Here is a 19778-nt window from a genome sequence, read left to right as displayed (position 1 = left end):
GTCTGATTCATAGATAAATTCATTTGTGTCATGTAAGAGATGTCATATGGTACTTGTCTTTCTGACCTACTTCATTTGGGCTTCCCAGGTGGCGCTAGTGGTAAAGAACCCGCCTGCCAATGCAGGAGACTTAAGCAACATGGATGGGGAAGATACCCTCAAGGAGGGTGTGGCAACCCACTCCATTTTGCCTGGAGAATCCTATGGACAGAGGAGCCTAGTAGATGACAGTCCATAGGATCTTCCCCACCCAGGGATTGAACCCGGGTCTCCCACATTGCGGGCAGACTCTTTACCACCTGAGCCACCAGGGAAGCCCTGGGTCAGGAAGAGCCCCTGGAGAAGGAAATGGCAACCCACTCCAGTAATCTTGCCTGGGAAATCCCATGGACAGAGGAGCCTGGTGAGCTACAGTCCATGGGGTCGCAAAAGAGTCCAATATCACTTAGTGACTAAGCAACAACAACAAACTTTATATACGTGGAATCATACAGCACATGCCCTTTGTTTCGGACTTTACTCCCATGTTTGTGAGATTCAACCTTGTTGCATGTCATTGTGACTTGTTCATTCTTGTTGCTATCGTTATGTGAATATACCACAGTTTATTTAGCCATTGTACAGTTGTATGTTAGATGTAGTATTTGGTGTGTATGAAATAGTTCATCAAAAACAATCTCAAAAATAGCTTTTAAAAATAAATAACACATTAAGACACTATGAGAGAAATATGAAGAGCTACCTTAAGAGAATCCTCTCTGGGGCAAAGGGGTAAATCAGTGATTTCTCTAGGCCCCTGCTATTCTCCTTGAGTAACGACTTAATATACTCATCAGGGGCTCAGAAGCAGTCTGGAATGTGCCAGGCAGCCACAAAGGAAGTCATTCTCAGTCATTTAGGGAATTCTGACTGAGTATGCTGACTTGTGCTAGATTCCCTGGAAACCAACATGAAGACTCAGCTTCTTCCCTCATGGCTAGTCTCTTGAATTGGAGGCGAGAACACGGAATGTACTTTCAGACTGATGGGAGGTGGACAGCCATGACCCCTTCTGCACAGGCTGCTGCTTTCTCTCTCTCTTTTTTTTTTAATTTTTTAGTATTTCTTTGTTTTTATAATTAAAATTCTTTTTATTTATTTATTTTTGCCCGTGCTGGGTCTTTGTTGCTGCATGAGGGCTTTCTCTAATTGCGGTGAGAGGGGGCTACTCTCTAATTGCAGTACACAGGCTTCTCTTGTTTCGGGGCATGGGCTCCAGAACACAGGCTCTGTAGTTGTGTCCATGGGCTGTTAGCCCACTGCATGCGGGACCTTCCCAGAAAGTATAAGTGTTACTCACTCAGTCCTGTCCAACTCTTTGTGATCTCATGGACTGTAGCCTTGTCCACAGGATTTTCCTGACAAGGATACTGGAGTGCGTTGCCATTTCCTGCTCCAGGGGATCTTCCTGACCCAGGGATTGAACCTGGGTCTCCGACATTGCAGGCAGGCTACCAACTAAGCCACCAAACCAGGGGTCAAACCCATGTCCCCTGAATTGGCAGGCAGATTCTTAACCACTAGACCACCAGGGAAGTCCTTTTTAAATTTATTTTAATTAATTAATTTATTTGGCTGCACTGAGTCTTAGTTGCAGGATATTTTTTTTATGAATAGTTGTGGCATGCAGGATCTTTCGTTGCGGCAGGTGGGATCTAGTTCCCTGACCAGGGATAGAACCCTGGACCCCCTGCATTGGGAGTGTGGAGTCTCAGCCACTGGACCACCAGGCAAGTCCCTGCACAGGCTTCTTAGCACGGAGAGTCTTTGATCTGAGTTCTTCAGCCGATGTGGAGTCTGAAGCATGAGGAGATTATCCTTGGAGCGGCCTGAACTGGTCCTTTCTTGGCATGGAAAGGTGGTTGCTACTTTTTTCCCAGTGGACATTCAGCTGGGCTTTATCTCCCCGGCATTCCCATCCCCCTCAGAGGCCCATGTCACTCCAGACTAGGGAATATAGGCTTTTATCTGGGCTTTGTTTCCTCCCTGGGAATAGCAGGTCCCAGACAAGAGAACTTGGTAAGCTCTCCCCATGGCTGTCTTATTTCTCCTCCTTCTGTTCCTATGTGGGCTTCCCCAGGCTGAAACAGGTAAGGAGAAGGGGTAGGGGGATTCTTCACTTCTCCACAGGGTTGGGAGGGACTGCTGCTGTTTCTCCTTAGGGGTCTGGGAAGGTGTTTGGCTCACGAAGATAGATCTACCCGTTGACCTCCCCCTGCCTCTAATATTAGGAAAGATTCAGAGTCAATGAGGGTCCAGATCAGGCACCTTTAGAAAATAAGAGCGGACACGTAAATGCTCATTCAGAAAAGGAAAAGTGAAAGGAAGGGATACGGGCATTTGTTGGCTATTCCAGCCTTCGCCCTCCTGCCCTCAGATCCCCGCATTCGCTGGAGGAGAGGTGGGGAAAGCCTTATCCTCTTCTCTCCGTCTCGCTTTTTGTAGCTGTCACTTGAGAAAGGAGCTCACAGTCAGGCCTAGTGCTGGGGGACCCCAGAAGGGAGGAAGCCAGGGGTGGGAGGTGGAGGGGTGGGATCGCTGACCTGATGGAGGTCTCTGGTCTCACACTGCCCCCTCCCCACAGACAGCATCCAGGCCATCTATGTGGTCTTGGGGGAGGCACTAGAGCTGCCATGTCCTTCACCACCTGCCCTGAATGGGGACGAATTCCTGTCCTGGTTCCACAGCCCGGCAGCAGGCTCCTCCACTGCTTTAGTGGCCCACATCCAAGTGGCCAGGCCCTCCCGAGACCCTGGGAAGCCCAGAAGAGAATCCAGGCTCACACTGCTGGGAAACTACTCTTTGTGGCTGGAAGGGTCCAAGGCAGGAGACGCCGGGCGGTACTGGTGTGCCGTGCTGGGTCAGCGCTACAGGTACCAGAACTGGAGGGTGTATGACGTCTCCGTGCTCAGAGGTGAGTGGGGGGCCTGCAGACCAGGGGCTGCTGGGAGCCAGGGAAGTCCAGACAAAGAACTGAGCAGTCCCTCTCTCCCTCCAGGATCCCAGTTCTCTGCGAGGGCTGCAGATGGATCTTCCTGCTCTGTCCTCCTGTGTTCTGTGGTCCCTGCCCGGAGCCTGGACTCTGTGACCTGGCAGGAGGGGAAGGGTCCTGTGAAGGGGGATGTGCAGTCCTTCTGGGGTGATGGGGCTACCCTGCTCTTGGTGTGTCCTGGGGAGGGGCTTCCTGAGCCCAGGGCACATAAACCAGGAATCATCCGCTGCCTTGTGCCTCAGAACAAAGGGATCAGCTTTAGCCTGGCAGGTGAACTGAGTGACAATAAGGGAAGGGAGTTTTGCCTCCAACACATCCCCTACTGCTAGTTAGGGAATCTGTTATTGGCTGTTATTTTCCTCCACTGCCTGTAGGAGGAGGGCTATTTTTCTTTTCTCGATTGAATCCATAACAGAAAAGGGGGTTGGTTAAGCCAGATTTCTCATCGGACAGACCATAAGCCAACAGGGAGAAGAAGAATTCTGGTGGATAATCTATGATTTTTGTGGAATAGCCCTTAGCAGAAAGGAAGAAAGTAAGAAGTACTGCTGGGGCAGTTGTTTGTTGAAGAAAGGATATATGCACTGATGTTATAATGGCCCATTGATGGTGGAGGCAGAAGGAGAAAAAATATATAATTGTTTTACAATAAGAAGTCCATTATACAGAGAAAGAATGCTATTGGATGTAGAATAACCCATTCACAAGGCAGGAGGGAGGAGCAAATGGCCATTATTTTGGTAAGCAAAGGGCAGGGATGGGATTTTATTTCCCTTTGCGTCCTCAGCACCTAATCTGGGGTCTGGCATGTGGGGGGCACTCAGCGAATGCCTGTGGAGTAGATGAATGGAAGAATGAATAAACAGAAGGCACGTTCTTATTTTCTTAAAAGGGTGAATTACTGTGTAGGGCATGAGGAAAAAAATCAGAGTTATGGTTGATGGTTCAACCCAAAGTTAGCCGTCTGTGTGTAGCCTGTGGGGGCATCACCATTCAATATCAATGTTGGTTCATGAGGTCAGGGTGAGAGGCTAAGTGGGGTAGTGGATACTGGGGGCAAGGAAGTCTTGTTTTGGAAAAACCCACCAAATTATGGGGGGAAAGCCTCTGTTTGGGACACAAGGGACAGACTCCCCTCCCAGCCTCCCTCCTAATCCCTCTTGTCCTGCCCTTAACTGCAGCCTCCACGGATGCCTCCCCTGCCCTCTGTGCCCCTTCCGCAGACTGGGATGTGGCCTGGATCCTGACACTGTTGCTCACAGTGGGTCAGGGGTTCACCATTGTGGTCCTTGGCGTCATGCTCTGGAGGCAGAGGGCCCAGGGGGCTCAACACAGAAGTGAGTCCTTCCTTCCCAGAAGGGTGGATTCATATCTCACCTCTCTATCCTTCTTCTCTAGGGGAGAAGGTGGGATAAGGAAGATAGCTCTGAGTCACCTGGTGACTTCTCTGCTGCACTTCATATGGCTTTTTCTCTCCAGATGCTTCGTTTCCTCAGTTCAAACCCGAGATCCAGGTCTATGAGAACATCCATTTGGCCCATCTCAGGTGAGGAGCTACTAGGGGGCAGAGGCTTAAATCTCGGAGGAGACTGAAGTTGGGGTGGGGATGGGATGCTGGTTCCCGAGGATGTGGAGGATGGAAGTATCCTTAATCTGTCTTTCTGCTTTGCAAAACCGACAGCCCACCTGCCCCTAAAACCAGGTGATCTCGAGGACATCTGCTAGGAAGTGTGACCTGCTGACTCCCTGGCCATCTGGCACCTGAAGGATTCACGAAAAGCTTGACAAGGGGGGAGGGGCTTGGAGTGCTATTTCACAGTCCGGTTGGTCTCCAGCCAAGCTGTGTATGTCTGTGAGAGTGTGTGTATATGAGTGTATGTGTGTGTGTTAAGGGGCTGGGGGCTGAAGGAAAGAAGAAGCATTATTCCATGATGTCACTTATGAAAGGGTGTGGTTTCCTGTCTCGCTGTAGCCAGTGGAGGGGTGGCCCTGAGCCTGCAGTACCATAGAGTTCAGGGGAGCCTGGGGTAACTGGCAGGGGCTGGGGAGAGGTGAGGATGGGAAGAAAGGAGACAGGAATCCAGAGACTTGAGCAGTGGTAGAGAATCAGTTTGGAGAAGGCAATGGCACCCCACTCCAGTACTCTTGCCTGGAAAATCCCATGGACGGAGGAGCCTGGTAGGCTGCAGTCCATGGGGTCGATAACAGTCGGACACGACTGAGCAACTTCACTTTCACTTTTCACTTTCATGCATTGGAGAAGGAAATGGCACCCCACTCCAGTGTTCTTGCCTGGAGAATCCCAGGGACAGGGGAGCCTGGTGGGCTGCCGTCTATGGGGTCGCACAGAGTCAGACATGACTGAAGTGAGTTAGCAGTAGAGAATCAGTTATGGGGGTACCGAAAGACAAACGGTAGAAACTGAAGAAGAGGGAAGGAAAGAGGCACAAGTCACAGGAAAAGGGAAGAGATGAAGAGAGAGAGAGAGAGGAAAATTGGAAGTATAAAGAAGGAGGATTGAAGGACAGAAGAATGGAAAGAAGACTTACCTCCAAATTAAGCCAGATCCTCACTGCCATCTCATCCTCACAAAGAAGAAATTGAGAGAGAATCAGCACCTCTAATCAGACGCCAGACTTCCTCATATGGAAGGGGAGGGGATGGAGTCAGGACGGGCGGGGGGTGCCCTTGCCCAGCTGCCACCCCACGGTTCCCTCCTTATCGTAGGCGCTCCCCCTCCTTATCCTGTGGCATCCGGGGCAGGGTACAGCTTATCGCCCTGACATCCTGGGGGCCCCACGAGTCACACACAAGCTATCTCCCTGGGCAGAGGGAGTGTCCACAGCGGTGGGTGGGTGAATTCCCTGGTGGGGTGTGTAACTGGGCCCTGCGTGTTGGATGATGAGTGAACGACAAGTCTGGGCTTGTGGAATGGGAGAGGGTGCTGGTGCTCCTAGTCTCAGGCAGCATGGAGCTGGCCTCTCAGCCACACCCTCACCACTCCACGAGGGCCCCTTTGAAATCTGCTCAAGCTTGGGCTTCACTGGAGAAAAGAGTTCTTGGAGGTATCACCTAAAAACCTTTACGCTGCAGTGGCTTAAGTAAGATATTGGCAAGAAGGAGGATGCCAACGACAGATGGAGGATGAAGTGAAAGTCATGGTTCAGGTGCCAGCACCCCTGCCCAACCTGCTAAGCAGCTCTACCTTGCTGTTAGAGATAGCATGCGTGCCTGCACAGGTACACGCACACACACACACACAGCAGTGTTACTGAACTTCCAGATAGCACTTTTATTACATTTACTCTTCATAGTTCCCCAAACCTTCCTTCTTGATTTACCAAATTAATCTTTCCTAGCAGGACTCTCTTCCTCATCACACTTGATGCTCCTTCCATTCCCTTGCCTGGGACCCACAGCTCCTTCAAACACCTGCCTTGCCAGAGAGCTGGGGATTACAGAATGCATCAGAAACAAGCATCTAGAAAAGACCAAGGATTTAGGGCACATCTTCTTTATGGGGCTGGGCTCTGGGAACGTTCCTCTGGGCAGCTAGGGGCTGGAGCAATGCCTGGAGGAATCAGGTTTGGGGAGGGGCCTGTGAAGGTGTTGGGCCCACGGATCTGAGATCTCTGTACACAGTCAGGTTCTTGGGCAGATCTCCAAAGATCTCTGTGTAGGTGTTGCCAGGGCCGCAGTGACAGTGGAGGAGTCTTGAACTGGAGGCTGGTGGCCTCCCCAGGTGAAGCTGGCCAGGAGGACAAGCAGGGTGATGAGGAGGAGGCTGGGGAGCTGGCGCGGCGTGGTAGCCAAGTTGCACAGGTCCTGCTCGCAGCAGTGGTGTCGAAGAGTGTAGGAGCGGGACCAGTAGGTGGTGTGGCCCTGCAGGGAGCACTCGGCCCTTGGGAGGCAGCCCTTTCGCTCGATGACCTCACTCTTTTCTATGGGACAGAGGTGGTTGGGGGAGGGGAGAGCTGAGGCTGGGCAGGAAGGAGGCAAGGGCCGTGGGGTCCCACGAAAGGCAGGATTGGATAGCAGTGGGGAAGACCTAGGGAACATCCATCAGACCAGAGTCCTCCTACCTGAGGTACCAATACTGATGCCACAAACTTCATCCTCCTGACACTTGGTGGGAACAGGGTAGCAGGGCTTGACAAAGTTGCAGGTGTAACAGCGGAGCTGTCTCTGGGCCAGGGAGGCGGCAAGACCTGTGGAGTCCGTGGAGATCCGTCAGAGGAGAGGCAGACAGGACAGGTGAGAGGCCCAGCCCAGATTCAGGAATGGGCTGCACAGACAGAGGTGATACACAAAGTGGGGAAAAGGGGGTGGCGAAATGGAGGGAGAAGCAGACGCAAGTAGAAAAAGAGACAGAGAAGGGAGTGGAGACCACGCACGAAAAGGAAAAGGCAGAGAGGCACGAGGGATACAGGGAGCATGCGAGAAATACACAGATATGAACAGAAGCCAAGGGAATCAGAGGTGAACACAGAGAATGACACAAAAGCCGGGCTGGAGCCAGGAGGGGGTGCCAGTGAAGAAACTAAACAGATGGTGCTGAGTCGGATGAGAAAATAGGAATTAACATTGACCAAGGTGCCCAGCAAAGAAGCAAGAGGTGAGGTAAGGGTCAGGGGAGACAGAGGCTTGTCAAAGATGCCACAAGGAAGAGACAGTTATTCTCAAATGCCTTTGAAGGGAAATCTTTCTTATTCCACCTCATCAGGCTGGCCCGAGACCATTCCCAGTAGCTCTTCTTTCCAAACCCACTACAGCTCTCTCCTCGGCATAGGTCAGCACCCTCTCCCTCAACCCCCTACCCCTAGCTCTCAGGCTCCTTCACAAACCCCTGCCACCACCACCGCCCTACCCTGCTCCCTGTCCCCCAGGACTCTCCAGCTCACCCTTACCCAGTGGCCCACCAAGGAACAGGATGCAGAGGAAGATGCTGGAGGTACCCATGTCTGGACCCGGCGGGGCTCAGGAGTCTGGGAGAATGTGATCTGCACCCTGAGATCCTAGAGCTGGAGCATCTGAGTGAGACAGGGAGGGACCAGTAAACAAACACACCTAGGGAGTGAATCTGAGGGTGAGGCAGAACAGGGACCAGACTCAACAGCCTGAAACAGGGGAGTTCCTGGCCCCGAAGCTCTCACACCCTCCCTGCCTCCTACCGGAGCCTTGTGCCCTGGGGGTCTTCTCTATTCTTGCAGCTTTCTCTTTGCTTGTCTGTCGCTTTTGAATGGTGTCTGTCAGCGTCTGTCACTTTCCCTCCTCCTCCTCTCCCTCCCTCTCCTTGTCTCAAGCTGCTCTTTGCTCTTTCATCTCCTTGTTTTTGTTTGTCTGTCTTCCCCTTCTGTGCATTTAAGTCTCTCAAAGTTACTCTCCTAAACAGCCCTGGCCCAGATCTGTTTTTCGAGTGGTGTTTGAGTGTGGACTCAGCAAGCCCCCACCCACCCACCAACCCACAAACGCAGCTACAGACCCCACCTAGCTGCCCATCCCTTTGATCCCCCAAGCTTCAACATCTGTACCCCGTAATTATCTCTCCCAGCTTACTACATTAGAGGAAATAATTAATCATGGGTGAGGCCAGAGGGACTGATGTATTTCCACTGGTGCAGGGGTAGGGTTCAGAAAGACTAGGAAGGAAGGCAGGGATAAGATTTGGGTCGGGGGTAGAGTCTGGAAGACTGGGGCTTAAGAGACTGGGGAGAAGAGTCAGCACCTGGGGAATCAGGACAGACTGTACCAGGAGTTAGAAGCAGACGGGGTGGGGAGTGAGACAGGAGACACAGGTATCCACTGAGTAGCAGTTTTCGAAAACATTTTTTATTCTCAAGACCTCTTTACACTCAAAAATTACTGAATACCCCAAAGAGTTTTTATTATGTAAGTTATATCAATATTTGCTATATGAGAAATTAAAGCAGAACATTTTAACAGATTCATTAAAAAAATATAAAGCGATAAACCTGTTGTTATTTAGTCCCTAAGTCGTGTCTGACCCTTTGCGACCCCATGAACCTCCAGGCTCCTCTGTCCATGGAATTTTCCAGGCAAGAATACTGGAGTGGGTTGCCATTTCCTCCTCCAGGGGATCTTCCCCACCCAGGGATGGAATGTGCATCTCCTGTTTTGGCAGGGGATTCTTTATCACTGAGCCACCAGGAAAGACCCACACAGTGGTCAGAAACTGTTGCATGTTAACAAAACACATTTTTGTGAAAAATAATGTCTTTCCCAACAGTATAGTGAGAAGAGTGGCATTTCTTTACCCTTTGGGGAATCTATTTAATATGGGGCTTAACAGAAGAAATAGAAGATGGCTGGGTTTTCACATCTGCTTCTGCATTCAGCCTGTTGGGATTTTGATTGAATATATGAAGAAAATCTGACAGATATGTAGCTGGAAAAGAAAGACTGTCCAGGACTCTCTGAAAGGGTCTTAGGAACCCCAGGAGTTCTGGGGTCACCGTTTTAGACGTGTTTCTGAGATGGAGGAATTCGGGGACATCAGAGGATGCTGAGTGCTCTTTCTCTCCTGGGGAGTCCTCCCCCAGGGGGGCCTCCCTGTCCCCACTGGGGCCCCGGTGCCTTCTAGGGGAGACAGACTCTTTCCTCCCTTTTTATTGCCCTATAAAGCCCAAGGCAACGGGGATAAAAAGCCGGCAGAGTGAACACCAGGGAGGGGGGTGGCCGGGAGGGAGAGGCGCTACAGACACAGGCAGACGCAATGAACCCCCTCTTTGCTGGGATCCTGCTCGGCACCTTGCTGGGGGCTGCCTTGGGTAAGGAGGCACCCGGGGCGCCTGTCACAGAGGCCCGTCGCCCTGTGCCAGCCACCCCGGAGCGCCTGATCCAGCACGTCTTCTCTCCCCCCAGGAAACCGCATGCGATGCTATGACTGCGGTGGAGGCCCCAGCGGCCTCTGCAAAGAGACGGTGACCACTTGCGGAGAGGACGAGCGCTGCGGCTTCCTGGAGCGCAAACCCCAACCAGACCTGGCACAGACCAAACTGCCTGGAAACCGTGAGTCCTCAGTGTGTCCCTCTTCCTCCCAGCCCCTCCCTGCCTCCAGCCCCTACTACTTCAGTCCTTCTGGCTTCCAGAACCTTCCAGGCTCAGTCGAGCTCTGGGCAGATGGTGCCGCTGTCAGAATGAAGCGGCCTGGAGCCCCTTCTGGCTCCTGGCACTGAGCCCCCGGAAGCCTGCTGTCTGCGTGGCCTCACCTCCCTCCTCTTTACCCTCCAGAAAGAGACTCATAGGCCCATGTACTCACAAATGGTTGAAAAAGCTCTCTACCTTGAGGGTAGGGACCGAAATATTCAACCAAACTTCTACTCTGAGGCATCAACTAAGGTCCAGGGAGGTATGTGTGTATGTATAGTCATATTTTTTAAATTTCAAAATAATTTTAGATTGACAGAAAAGTTAATTTTATTCAAAAATAGTACAGGTTAGCACTGTATATCCTTACCCAACTTCCTGTAATGTTAATGTCTTATATTACCATAGTGTGTGTGTAGTCAGTATCTTAGTCGCTCAGTTGTGTCTGACTCTCTGTGACCCTATGGACTGCAGCCCACCAGGCTCCTCTGTCCATGGGATTTTCCAGGCCAGAATACTGGAGTGGGTTGCCATTTCCATCTCTAGGAGATCTTCCCAACCCAAGGATCAAATCTTCGTCTTCTGCATCTCCTGCATTGGCAGACAGATTCTCTACCACTGAGCCAATTGGGAAGCCCATATAACCACAGTACAATTAGCAAAATCAGAATATAACACTGGTCAGTAAGACTAATCTACAGACCTTACTCGATGTAGCCTGTTGTCCCTTTCATGTCCTTTTTCTGATCCAGGATCCACTGGTTTTTGCTCTCCTATCTTAGTTGTCACCTCTCTGTGGCAGTGCTGAGTCTTCCTTTGATTCTATGATATTGACACTTTTTTCCTTTTCTTTGTATTTCTTGATCTTGATACTTTTACTTGATCTCTGATATTTGGTACTGATGCGTTATTTTAAAGAATGTCCTACAACTTGGATTAACCTGATATTTTCTTGTGATTAGACTGAGGTCCTGAATTTGGGGAAAGAAGTGATGTTGGTCCCTTTCAGTGGATGCTGTTAGGGCTTCACGATGTCAGCATGTTAACTGTGATAACTTGGTTTCAGGGAGGTGTTTTTTGAGGGGGGTGGAGGATCCCTTTAGGCTCCTTGAAATCATATCTGCTCTGCCCCAGAAGGCAAGTCCTCAAGCCAGGAGTTCAACACCCCAGTCTCATTTTCTCTCTCAGCCTCAGTGACCTTGATTCATCACCATCCAGCCTGCGTGGCAGCCCATCATTGCAATCGAGTGGAGACAGAAGTGGCGGGAGACGTAACTTATACGACCCACAGGGACTGCTGCGTTGGCGACCTGTGCAACGGTGCTGTGGTGAGCACTGCAGCCCCCATGAGCATTGTGGCTGCAGCAGTCACCATGCTGGCCTGGCTCTTGCCAGGACTCTGGAGAGGGTAATGGGAGCAGGGGAGGAGAAGGCAACAAGGAAATGAAGGAGATCTATGAGCCATTAAAATCTCTCGACCACTCCAGAGCTGACTGGAAAATTCCATCTTTGTTGATAAGAGGGCTGAAGGGGTAATACAGGGGCATCCAGGCTCTAGTTTAGGGGTTATCAAGGATCAGTGGACTTAGCTACAATGGTACACTTCTTGCCAACTAAACCCCAAAGGACAACGGAGAATCTGCCCTAAGTGACTCCTACTTGTTGCCAGGGAGAGTCTTTCTTAGCAACAAGGATCACTGAGGGGAGCAGGCTCTGGGCTGGCCACCAGGAATCAGTGAGTCCGGTTGTCTGGGCTTGTTCCCCTTCCCCTCATTGGCAACTTGACTCCCAATATGACTATTTGGAATTGAGAAAGGAAGTGTAAACACTCTGACAGGACAGAGCCTTGGTGCCCCACCTGCCAGGCCAGGTGAGGCCTCTGACTCTAACCTGAGGGACTGAGGCCTAGAAGGAGGGTCCCAGGTCCCATCCCTGTGCAACTCTCCTACCCCTTCTTAGGAGCCCGCAAGTCAGGCTTGCACCTCCTTCTTGGCAGTACAACACAGGTGTGGCCTAAATATAGGATAAAGATTGTTTCTCAAAATACTGGGCCACCCCCAGACACTGGAAGAAAGGACAGGTCTGAAAAACCTGTTTCTCCCTTTACCCCAACCCTGGCCTCCCAGAGAAACTCCCTGAAGGGCCCTTTGGTGAGGGTGGGGGCTGAGAGTGTTATTTCCTGGGAGGGGGCTGCTGACAGTAGATCTTCTGACAATAAACACACAATAGATCGGCTCTACATGTTTATTACTCAAAATGGAAAGGGGTGGGCATGGGGATGAGGTATGTATGGGGAGCCAGGATTTGAAGTGTCAGCTCATACGGTGAGGTTATTGGGTGCTTCCTGGCAGCCTTCACTGGGGACAGGACAGAACTCCATTCCAGATTCCAATTGCTCTTCACACAGGGCATAGGAAAGCGCAGGAAGCAAAGTGGGGAGCTCTCCCTGGAAGCAATGGAGGATCTGGAGTAGTGTCGAGGGAAATGGGAAGGGTCTCTCTGGGAAAGCAGAGTGGAGGGTATGAGTGGAAAGATGGATGGAGAGACCGCTATCTAGTTAAAGCAATATGAAGCATCTGGAGAGATGCTTTTCTGAGCAAAGGGAAGCAGAGGGTATGGAGACACAAGAAGAGAGGCTCAGGTGAAGGCAGATGGAAGGAGGGGCAGCCATGGAGCCAGTCTCAGTGCAATAGCCAGAGGCCAAGGCCAGCCAAGGAGGTGAGGAAGACAAGGGTCAGGGCCGGCGTGGGCCGCGGGGCTGGGCTATTGCAGTTGTCCTGGCTGCAGCAGGTGGTGTTATAGGTCAGGCCCCCCTTCTGGTTGGTTTGGTTGACTGCCGGCTTACAGGGCTCTCCTGGTGTGCCACAGTCAAGTCGGGAGAAAACCCACATCTTCCCTGGGGTTAGGAGGGAGCAAAGAGGTTAGTAAAGACAGGCACCCGGCATGCCTGGGTCCATCTCCCCACCCCATGCACCCCATTCAAGCTTCCATCCTTCCCAACTCCGCCCCTGGTCCTGCCCTTCTGTATCTCTTCTCAGTCTAACCTTTCTTGTGCACTTCCTTACCCTGCCCTCTCACCCCAAACCCGGGCCTATCGCTTGCTGTCCATGAAGCTTTGGACCTGCTCCTGTCTCTTTCAGAGGCTGTTTCCTCAATATAATAATAGCATCCACATCATAGGATGTCATGAACATAAATTCAAACAACCCATGTGAAGATACAGGATGGGGCCTGGGAAACAGTAATCCTTGGCCAAATATTATCATTGCTGTAGTTCTCTGTTCCACCTCAGCCCCAGCTGTAGAGTCCCCCACTGGCCCCCACTCCCCACTGAAGAAGGGGATGGTACCGATGTATGCGTGGGTTGTCAGGCATTGCTGTCCTGGTTCCAGGCGGCAGGACTTCCGGTCCACACAGCCCAGCACTGGGAGCTTGTAGCAGGAGTGACATCGAATATCAGCTGGGAAGACACAAGTGACCAAATACATGACTCACCAAGGGATGAGCCAAGCTGGTGGGTGGGGTTGGAGAGGAGTCAGTCAAGTTGGGGTTCTGACCTGTTTGGTCTGCTAGGGACAGAACAGGTAAGGGATGCAAAAGAAATGTAGAAGTGGGTAAGGGTGGAGTTGGTCTGTGAATGGCCCACACCCTAAACATCTTTCTTCACTCCAACCCATCTGGAGATGAGTCAAGAGGGGCAGTTACCAACAATGGGGCTGGGGACTGATGGAATCTGAGACTACCACTGGGAAGGAATGTGTAGGTGTCTAGGGAGGAGATGAAGGAATTCAGAAGGTTACAGATGAAGGGATGAAATAGGAAGAAATATTCAAAGTAAAAAAATCAATCATGGAGGTTACAACACTTGCAGGAATGGCTTGGAGCTTAAGGCGGGCAAGAAAGCCACCTGGCTGGGCCAGTTAAGCAAAGCATTCTTTACCTCCTGGGGCTGCCAAGGGTGTGGGAAGAGAAAGCAGACTCAAAATAAATCCTCCCACCCTGGTAGGTCTCCGACAGAAAGGAGTAGTATCTGAGAGGCAGATCATCAGAATAGATCTGAGCACTTTACCAAAATGGAAAGGATGAGCGCAGAAGGCGGCACCCCCAAGGTTGCCTGAGGGGCCCAAGGTTCCTGCCACATCTGATTCAAGGTTTAAGAGAAGGAAGAGTTCAGGCCATGGGTGGAGGAGCCTGGTGATCACCTCTCAGTGAAACCCACCTCATCCTGGGGGTGAGCAACCTTGACACTCTCTCCCTAGAAGGCAGGGCAATCTCCCTGGCTCCCTGGAATCCTCCACAGAGCTTGTGTCCCTGGAAGTATGCACCCCAGTTGGGAGCAGGGCAGGGAGGGGATCTAGGAAAGACCACTGCTTGAGGGACAGAGCACAAAGTCCCTGATGGAGTAGATGGGAGGATGGGTGGCAAAAGAAGCCCCAGCCAGATGCCTAGGTTTCTGGGAGGACACCCTGGCTGAGTGCAGGTGGAGAGAGGAGAAAGCAGGTAAACTGGATCCTGGAGTGGGGTTAGAAGGGGAACTGGATATGAGAGTTTATGAGAATTGGGGAACCAGGAACCTGTAACCCTGGGCAGTTAGAAGAGTGGGTTTTGGAGGTGGGGAAGAGGCTGAAGGATGGAGATGGGGGAGAACAGAGCAAGGACCCTGTCACAGGGGCACAGGAGAGCCGAGCCAGTTGGGTCTGAGGGCACTTGGGATCCATGGGTACTGTAGGACAGTGGCTGGGGCAGGGTTTAAAAATCCTGACCAGGTGAACCACATCCTGAGGGGCCCCAGGGGCTCACCTGAGACCCAGCAGAGCAGAGCAGACAAGGAGAGCAGGAGAAGGGCTCTCATGGTGAGGGTCATGAGAACGGCAGCAGCCGACAGAGCAGGACTTCAGGGATCTGGCTATCCGTTTGGGACTTGAGTGGCCTTTTTGGAGCTTATAATCACAACAGTCCCTCCCTCCCTGGCCTCTGGTGGCTCCTCCTTCCCCATTTAGGGAGGGGCTAAGCAGGACCCAGTGGAGGAGTGGGATGGGGATGGGAAGAGACAGGTATGGGGAGGGCAGGTGCAGCAGTGACTAACTCCATTTTGCTTCTTGGTTTCCGTCTAAGACACACCCTCCTGGCCCCCAGGAGTAACATCTCTGTCTGCCTAATCCTCTGGAGAAGTATCACTAAAGGCCCCTGTGATGTTATAGTGGCTTGGGTGGTAGGAGCATCTCCTGGTTCCTGGGAAATGGACAATGGGGTGCAGCCCCAGCTGCACCAAATTTTAGTTCCTGGGGAGCATTGGTAGGGGCATGTAGGCAGGAATTAAGCATCAAATTCATCTCACTTCAGCCCCCACTTTATTTCCCCAAGCCCTGCTCAGCCACAGGATGAAGGAGTAGGGTTTGTGATGTCATCATGAGTTTGTGTGATGTCATAGCAGCAGAGGCAAGGGCTGGAGCTGCCTGTTAAGGAGGGGTTGCCTCAAGACCCCTGAAGATTCTCAGGACCTTGCCCTGGCTCCACTTGGGTTTGGCCTGGCCTTGGTTCCTCTGGTGCAGTAAAGGCCGAGGGTGTGGGGCTGTGCATCTGCTCCAGCCAAAACCTGCTCAGCTGGGTGCGGCTCCTTGGGCCAGGAGGGACAGAATGGGCATAGAGAGGTGAGGTAGCAGCTAAAATAGGAATAGGAGTAGTCACAATGGCAAGCACATAGTGCTCCTATGACTCAGCCATTGTTCTAGGTGTTTTCCATGTATTATTTGATTTATTCTCCAAATACTCTGAGGTAGGTGCCTTTACACCCATTTTACAGATGAGCAAACAGGCTCACAGAAGTGACTTGTGCACATCTCGCAGCTAGTAGATAATGAAATCAAGATTTGAATTCAGACGGCCAGAATCCAGAAATCCTGGTGCTCCTCGCAACTGCTATGCTGCAAGAGTTGACGACTGCTCAAGTGCTTGTGTAAAGGACCCTAGCATGAATTTTAAGTGAGCACTGGTTAAGGGCTGTGAACTTGCCTCTGAGGATTCCCAGAGGGATCTGGGCAGCTGTGGCCCCTCCCCCACCCCTTATCAGTGCCCCCAGACCCGCGGTCTCCCCCTCCACCCCCCTTTGATTTCCCTCCGGTCTCCTCCGCTGATTCACTGCCCTCCTCTTCCCACCACATCCCAGCCATGACCCTGGTTCTGCAGCTGCTGCCGCTGCTGCTGCTGTCGAGGGCCCTGGGGGATCCAGGGGGTAAGCCATCCCAGTAAAGTTGCAATGGCGGGAGGAAAGACTGAGGGGGGAGGAAGGGGCGACAGGAGGGTGAGATGTAAATGGGAAGATCCAGGATGGCAAGACAGCACGGGAGAGCCATCAGACTAAGTGGGAGGGTCGTGTTGCCCTATAGTCTTGCCTTAACCATCGCCTCTGGCCTCCCATAGCTTCACTGAACGGCCACCCCGGGGACCGGGTGAATCTCTCCTGCATAGGGGTCTCGCAACCCACCCGTTGGGTCTGGGCACCTAGATTCCCGGCCTGCAAAGGCCTGTCCAAAGGACGCCGCCCGATCCTGTGGGCCTCACCGAGCGGGACCCCCACCGTGCCTCCCGCCCAGCCCTTTGCTGGCCGCATAAATGCCCTGGACCTTGGTATCCGGCGACTGGAGCTGCTCTTGAGTGCGGGGGATTCTGGCACCTTTATCTGCAAGGGTCGCCAAGAGGAGGAGAGCCGTACGGAACTTCATGTGCTGGGAGACCGGGCCTACTGCAAAGCTCTGGGTAGGTCTATGTCTTCATGCGCAGGGGACCTAACTCTGACACACGTCCCCAGCAGGGTGAGAGGCCTCGGCTGGGGGTTCCTGGGGTGGGGGTGGGGAGGTGCGGTGCGGCTAGCGCTCTGTGCCCCCTGACCTCGTCATCAACCACTCCCACCCCGCTTCCAACCATCCCCCAGGGTCGTCGTATTCCCAGATTCTGATCCCGCTGCTGGGCGCTGGGCTGGTGCTGGGCCTTGGAGTATTGGGCTGGGCCTGCTGGCGGCGCAGGTGAGCACAAGGGGCAGAGCCTGATTGAAAGGGTCTTGACCCGAGGAGCGAGGGGCAGGCCCAGAACTTTCGCAGACCAAAGCTAGATCAGGTGTGGTTTGGAGATGAGTGGGGGAGGTTAGAAGTGGGGGGCGAGGCCAAAGGCTGGTGGGTGGAGCCCTAGCTAAGGAGGCGAAGCTGGAGGCAGAGCAGGCTCCACACGTGGGTTGATGTATCTGTGGGGGTTGAACTTACGTTGTTTTCCCCCAGTCAGAGCCTGAAACTGGCTGGGTCGTTGTTGGCGCGTGGGGGAGGGGTTGGGGGGGTGCCCAGAACGAAGCAAGACAAGGTTAGTTCTTCTCAAAGACTCTTACCCATCCTTTACAGGCGCTCGCCCCCTCATCCGCCTGAACCAACCCCCAGATTTGGTGAGACTAACTCCCCTGCAGTTTTCCTTCTCTGCACATTCCCCACCCAGTACTTGAGTCTGAGCCCTTGCTGGGAGCAGACAAGTTGGTCACCTTCTCTCAATCCTTCAGCTCTGTCCCCCCCACATAGTTCCACTCGTGAAAGCAGAGCCCCAGAGGCCAGAAGAGGAGGAAGAGCCCAAGATGCCAGGGGACCTGGATCAGGAGCCGGTAAGGGCTTGGGAACGGGATGGGGGCTGGCCAGAATCCTTGAGTCTAGTGGACGAGGAGAGAGGCCTGGATACCCAGGGGAGTCAGACTTCTGAGACTCTCCTGCCTTCCTCCCCACCTTTCAGAGCCTGCTCTACGCAGACCTGGATCATATGGCCCTCAGAAGTTCCAGCCGACTGTCCCCAGTGGTCCCTGCTGATGCCTCCACCATCTATGCTGTTGTAGTTTGAAGGGAAGCCTTTACAGCAAACCTCACAAGCTGGGGGCTCCCAGATCTCCATTACACCCCTCCCCTTCTTGGCCCTTCACCTGGCAAAGGAAGGCACCATGGGATAGAAATGAGCACTAGACTGGGAGTTGAGAGACCTAGGTTCCAGGCTATCTCTGCTGCTGATCTTGGTCCTTCCTTACCCCTGTCTCTCACACCCGTTTAACCACCTTAAGACACCAGCAACTCCTAGATTGTTTTCCTATCTCTTCACTTCTCTTCACAGTCGAGCTCTTTGAACCAAGGGCCTACACCTGTCTCTTCCATTTTTTCCTTCACTCCTGCTACTCACCTGGTCTCCATGAGATTGCCAGTGATGTATTAATAGCCACACCCACTAGATGTTTTGTTAGCATTCATCTGGCTTGACCTTTGATTGCTCCATTTAAGCTCTGTTTTTCTTTAACATTGGTGTCTTTCTCCTGGACTCTGTTTCCTTCCTCCCTATTCCCACAGTATTCCCACCATTTCAGGTTTGTCTTTTTAATATCTGCTTTTCTCCCTCTTCTAGGATGCTGTCATCCACAGCCAGTCCTTAGCCTTTACTTTAACTCTGCAAACAACACCCAGAATTCCTTCCAGTTCCCATCTCTGATAGATTTCCAAACTATCCCTCAGACATTCCTGCCTGGCTGACCCTAGGCATTTTGCACACAGCGGGTCCAAAAGCCAATGCACTGTCATCTCCCAAGCCACTTATTTAATCCTCCCTCCCATGCATCTTCTCTTGATCAACCCTGTTGCCCAAGCCAGAAACTGGGAGTCATGTAACCTCCTTCCTCTCATTCCCATATGATAAACCAAGTCCTGTCTTTCTATTTTAATGTCGCTGTCAAATCCATACCCTTTTCATGTCCGGCACTGCCACCTGAGTGTACTCTCTTCAGTTCCTCCCTGGATTTCCCATAGCCTCATCTCATTCTCCTGCCCTTGCTCTCCTCGCTGAAACCAGAGTCTCCCCGAATGCTAACCTCCCGACCGCCTACATTTCAGCTGTATTTCAGTTCTGGCCCTTAGCCTTGGTTTCAAGGTGCTACAGTACTTTACTTATTCTCCAGGCTTATCTCTGTCACTCGATGCCTGGAACATGACAGCCTTTGAGAAATTCTCCCCAGCCCACAAATATGCCCGTGCCCAGTGCAGTTCCTTCTTCCTGGGTTACCCTTTGTCTCCTCCTCACCATGCGCCTGGCTAATTCTTATTTATCCTCAGGACTCAGTTCAAATGCAGTCTTTTCTGGGAAGCTATTTCTGACCCTCTTGGCCCACTCCTGCATATACTTTGATGCTCTCTGGAGCCCCTTATTTCTCTCACAGCAACAGCCTCCTGTGAATTGTTCCATTACAACCTGTATTTCAATTTATAAGAAATTTTCATGTACTGTGAGTTCCCTGATATCAGGAGACTGAGCCTTTTTCTCTCACTGCTAAGCCTCGGTAAATGAATGAAAATGAATGTCCCTGGAAATGTCATTTCCTCCTATTAGCTCGGGGATGGGCTGTTGATCTCCAAGTCTCTGAATCATCTGACATTTAGATAAATTCAGTGAATGACTCACTCATATTTTCTCTTCTCTGCCCTGTACATGCTCCCCACAAGAGAAATTCTTTCCTGTCCATCTTGTACCCAAGCCCCCACAATAGGGCTGGACAATAGGTCAGTGTGTGCAGAGTGAAGGTTTGATGAATGAAGGAGGTCTCCTCCCCAGTACTAATCCCAACCTGGGGTTTCAG

The 19778-nt window shown here is 52.0% G+C and overlaps 4 protein-coding genes across 9 annotated transcripts; 2 read left to right on the top strand and 2 right to left on the bottom strand.

Annotated features, from left to right (window-relative positions):
- The first annotated feature begins 709 nt into the window (after positions 1-709).
- Positions 710-10048, top strand: LY6G6F (lymphocyte antigen 6 family member G6F). 3 transcript variants are annotated; one of them, XM_070778210.1, is made up of 6 exons: positions 717-2129; positions 2624-2953; positions 3038-3301; positions 4213-4368; positions 4511-4577; positions 9914-10048. In XM_070778210.1, the coding sequence occupies exons 1-6, from the start codon at positions 2072-2074 to the stop codon at positions 9933-9935; spliced, it is 897 nt and encodes a 298-aa protein (XP_070634311.1). In that variant the 5' UTR covers positions 717-2071; the 3' UTR covers positions 9936-10048. The 3 variants fall into 3 exon arrangements, with proteins under 3 accessions (XP_070634312.1, XP_070634311.1, XP_019841706.2); XM_019986147.2 differs by lacking the exon at positions 9914-10048 and adding an exon at positions 4713-4978 and having other exon boundaries at positions 728-2129; XM_070778211.1 differs by lacking the exons at positions 4213-4368; positions 9914-10048 and adding an exon at positions 4713-4978 and having other exon boundaries at positions 710-2129.
- On the bottom strand, positions 6300-8310 carry LOC109577260 (lymphocyte antigen 6G6e-like). Of its 2 annotated transcripts, XM_070778223.1 has the most exons (4): positions 8203-8310; positions 7939-8061; positions 7114-7239; positions 6300-6972 (listed from the first exon to the last, which is right to left on the bottom strand). In XM_070778223.1, the coding sequence occupies exons 2-4, from the start codon at positions 7988-7990 to the stop codon at positions 6674-6676; spliced, it is 477 nt and encodes a 158-aa protein (XP_070634324.1). In that variant the 5' UTR covers positions 7991-8061; positions 8203-8310; the 3' UTR covers positions 6300-6673. The 2 variants fall into 2 exon arrangements, with proteins under 2 accessions (XP_070634324.1, XP_019841704.1); XM_019986145.2 differs by having other exon boundaries at positions 7939-8291.
- LOC109577320 (megakaryocyte and platelet inhibitory receptor G6b) lies at positions 9734-19500 on the top strand. 3 transcript variants are annotated; one of them, XM_070778209.1, is made up of 8 exons: positions 9734-9819; positions 9914-10060; positions 16305-16370; positions 16559-16894; positions 17070-17160; positions 17527-17567; positions 17698-17777; positions 17903-19500. In XM_070778209.1, the coding sequence occupies exons 1-8, from the start codon at positions 9765-9767 to the stop codon at positions 18005-18007; spliced, it is 921 nt and encodes a 306-aa protein (XP_070634310.1). In that variant the 5' UTR covers positions 9734-9764; the 3' UTR covers positions 18008-19500. The 3 variants fall into 3 exon arrangements, with proteins under 3 accessions (XP_070634310.1, XP_019841703.2, XP_019841775.2); XM_019986216.2 differs by lacking the exons at positions 9734-9819; positions 9914-10060 and adding an exon at positions 11356-11466; XM_019986144.2 differs by lacking the exons at positions 16305-16370; positions 16559-16894; positions 17070-17160; ... (1 more) ...; positions 17698-17777; positions 17903-19500 and adding an exon at positions 11327-12367.
- Positions 12369-15465, bottom strand: LY6G6C (lymphocyte antigen 6 family member G6C). Its single transcript, XM_019985400.2, has 3 exons — positions 14939-15465; positions 13488-13598; positions 12369-13034 (listed from the first exon to the last, which is right to left on the bottom strand). Exons 1-3 carry the CDS (start codon positions 15000-15002, stop codon positions 12820-12822), a joined length of 390 nt encoding a protein of 129 aa, XP_019840959.2. The 5' UTR covers positions 15003-15465; the 3' UTR covers positions 12369-12819.
- Positions 19501-19778: the final 278 nt, after the last annotated feature.

The sequence above is a fragment of the Bos indicus genome, chromosome 23 (assembly GCF_029378745.1).
Source record: "Bos indicus isolate NIAB-ARS_2022 breed Sahiwal x Tharparkar chromosome 23, NIAB-ARS_B.indTharparkar_mat_pri_1.0, whole genome shotgun sequence".
Lineage (NCBI taxonomy): Eukaryota > Metazoa > Chordata > Mammalia > Artiodactyla > Bovidae > Bos > Bos indicus.
Note: the sequence above shows the minus strand (reverse complement) of the source record. Positions and strands in the feature narration are given on the sequence as shown.

Coding starts and splice junctions, on each gene's coding strand:
- LY6G6F (XM_019986147.2), top strand. CDS start 2,072: ATGGCTGTCTTATTTCTCCTCCTTCTGTTCCTATGTGGGCTTCCCCAG. Junction 2,954..3,037: donor TGACGTCTCCGTGCTCAGAG/GTGAGTGGGGGG, acceptor CTCTCCCTCCAG/GATCCCAGTTCTCTGCGAGG. Junction 4,369..4,510: donor CCAGGGGGCTCAACACAGAA/GTGAGTCCTTCC, acceptor TTTTCTCTCCAG/ATGCTTCGTTTCCTCAGTTC.
- LOC109577260 (XM_070778223.1), bottom strand. CDS start 7,990: ATGGGTACCTCCAGCATCTTCCTCTGCATCCTGTTCCTTGGTGGGCCA. Junction 7,240..7,938: donor GTTCCTTGGTGGGCCACTGG/GTAAGGGTGAGC, acceptor CGGACTCCACAG/GTCTTGCCGCCTCCCTGGCC. Junction 6,973..7,113: donor CATCAGTATTGGTACCTCAG/GTAGGAGGACTC, acceptor TCTGTCCCATAG/AAAAGAGTGAGGTCATCGAG.
- LOC109577320 (XM_070778209.1), top strand. CDS start 9,765: ATGAACCCCCTCTTTGCTGGGATCCTGCTCGGCACCTTGCTGGGGGCT. Junction 16,895..17,069: donor GGCCTACTGCAAAGCTCTGG/GTAGGTCTATGT, acceptor ACCATCCCCCAG/GGTCGTCGTATTCCCAGATT. Junction 17,161..17,526: donor TGGGCCTGCTGGCGGCGCAG/GTGAGCACAAGG, acceptor CATCCTTTACAG/GCGCTCGCCCCCTCATCCGC.
- LY6G6C (XM_019985400.2), bottom strand. CDS start 15,002: ATGACCCTCACCATGAGAGCCCTTCTCCTGCTCTCCTTGTCTGCTCTG. Junction 13,599..14,938: donor TCTGCTCTGCTGGGTCTCAG/GTGAGCCCCTGG, acceptor GTGTCTTCCCAG/CTGATATTCGATGTCACTCC. Junction 13,035..13,487: donor GACAACCCACGCATACATCG/GTACCATCCCCT, acceptor TCCTAACCCCAG/GGAAGATGTGGGTTTTCTCC.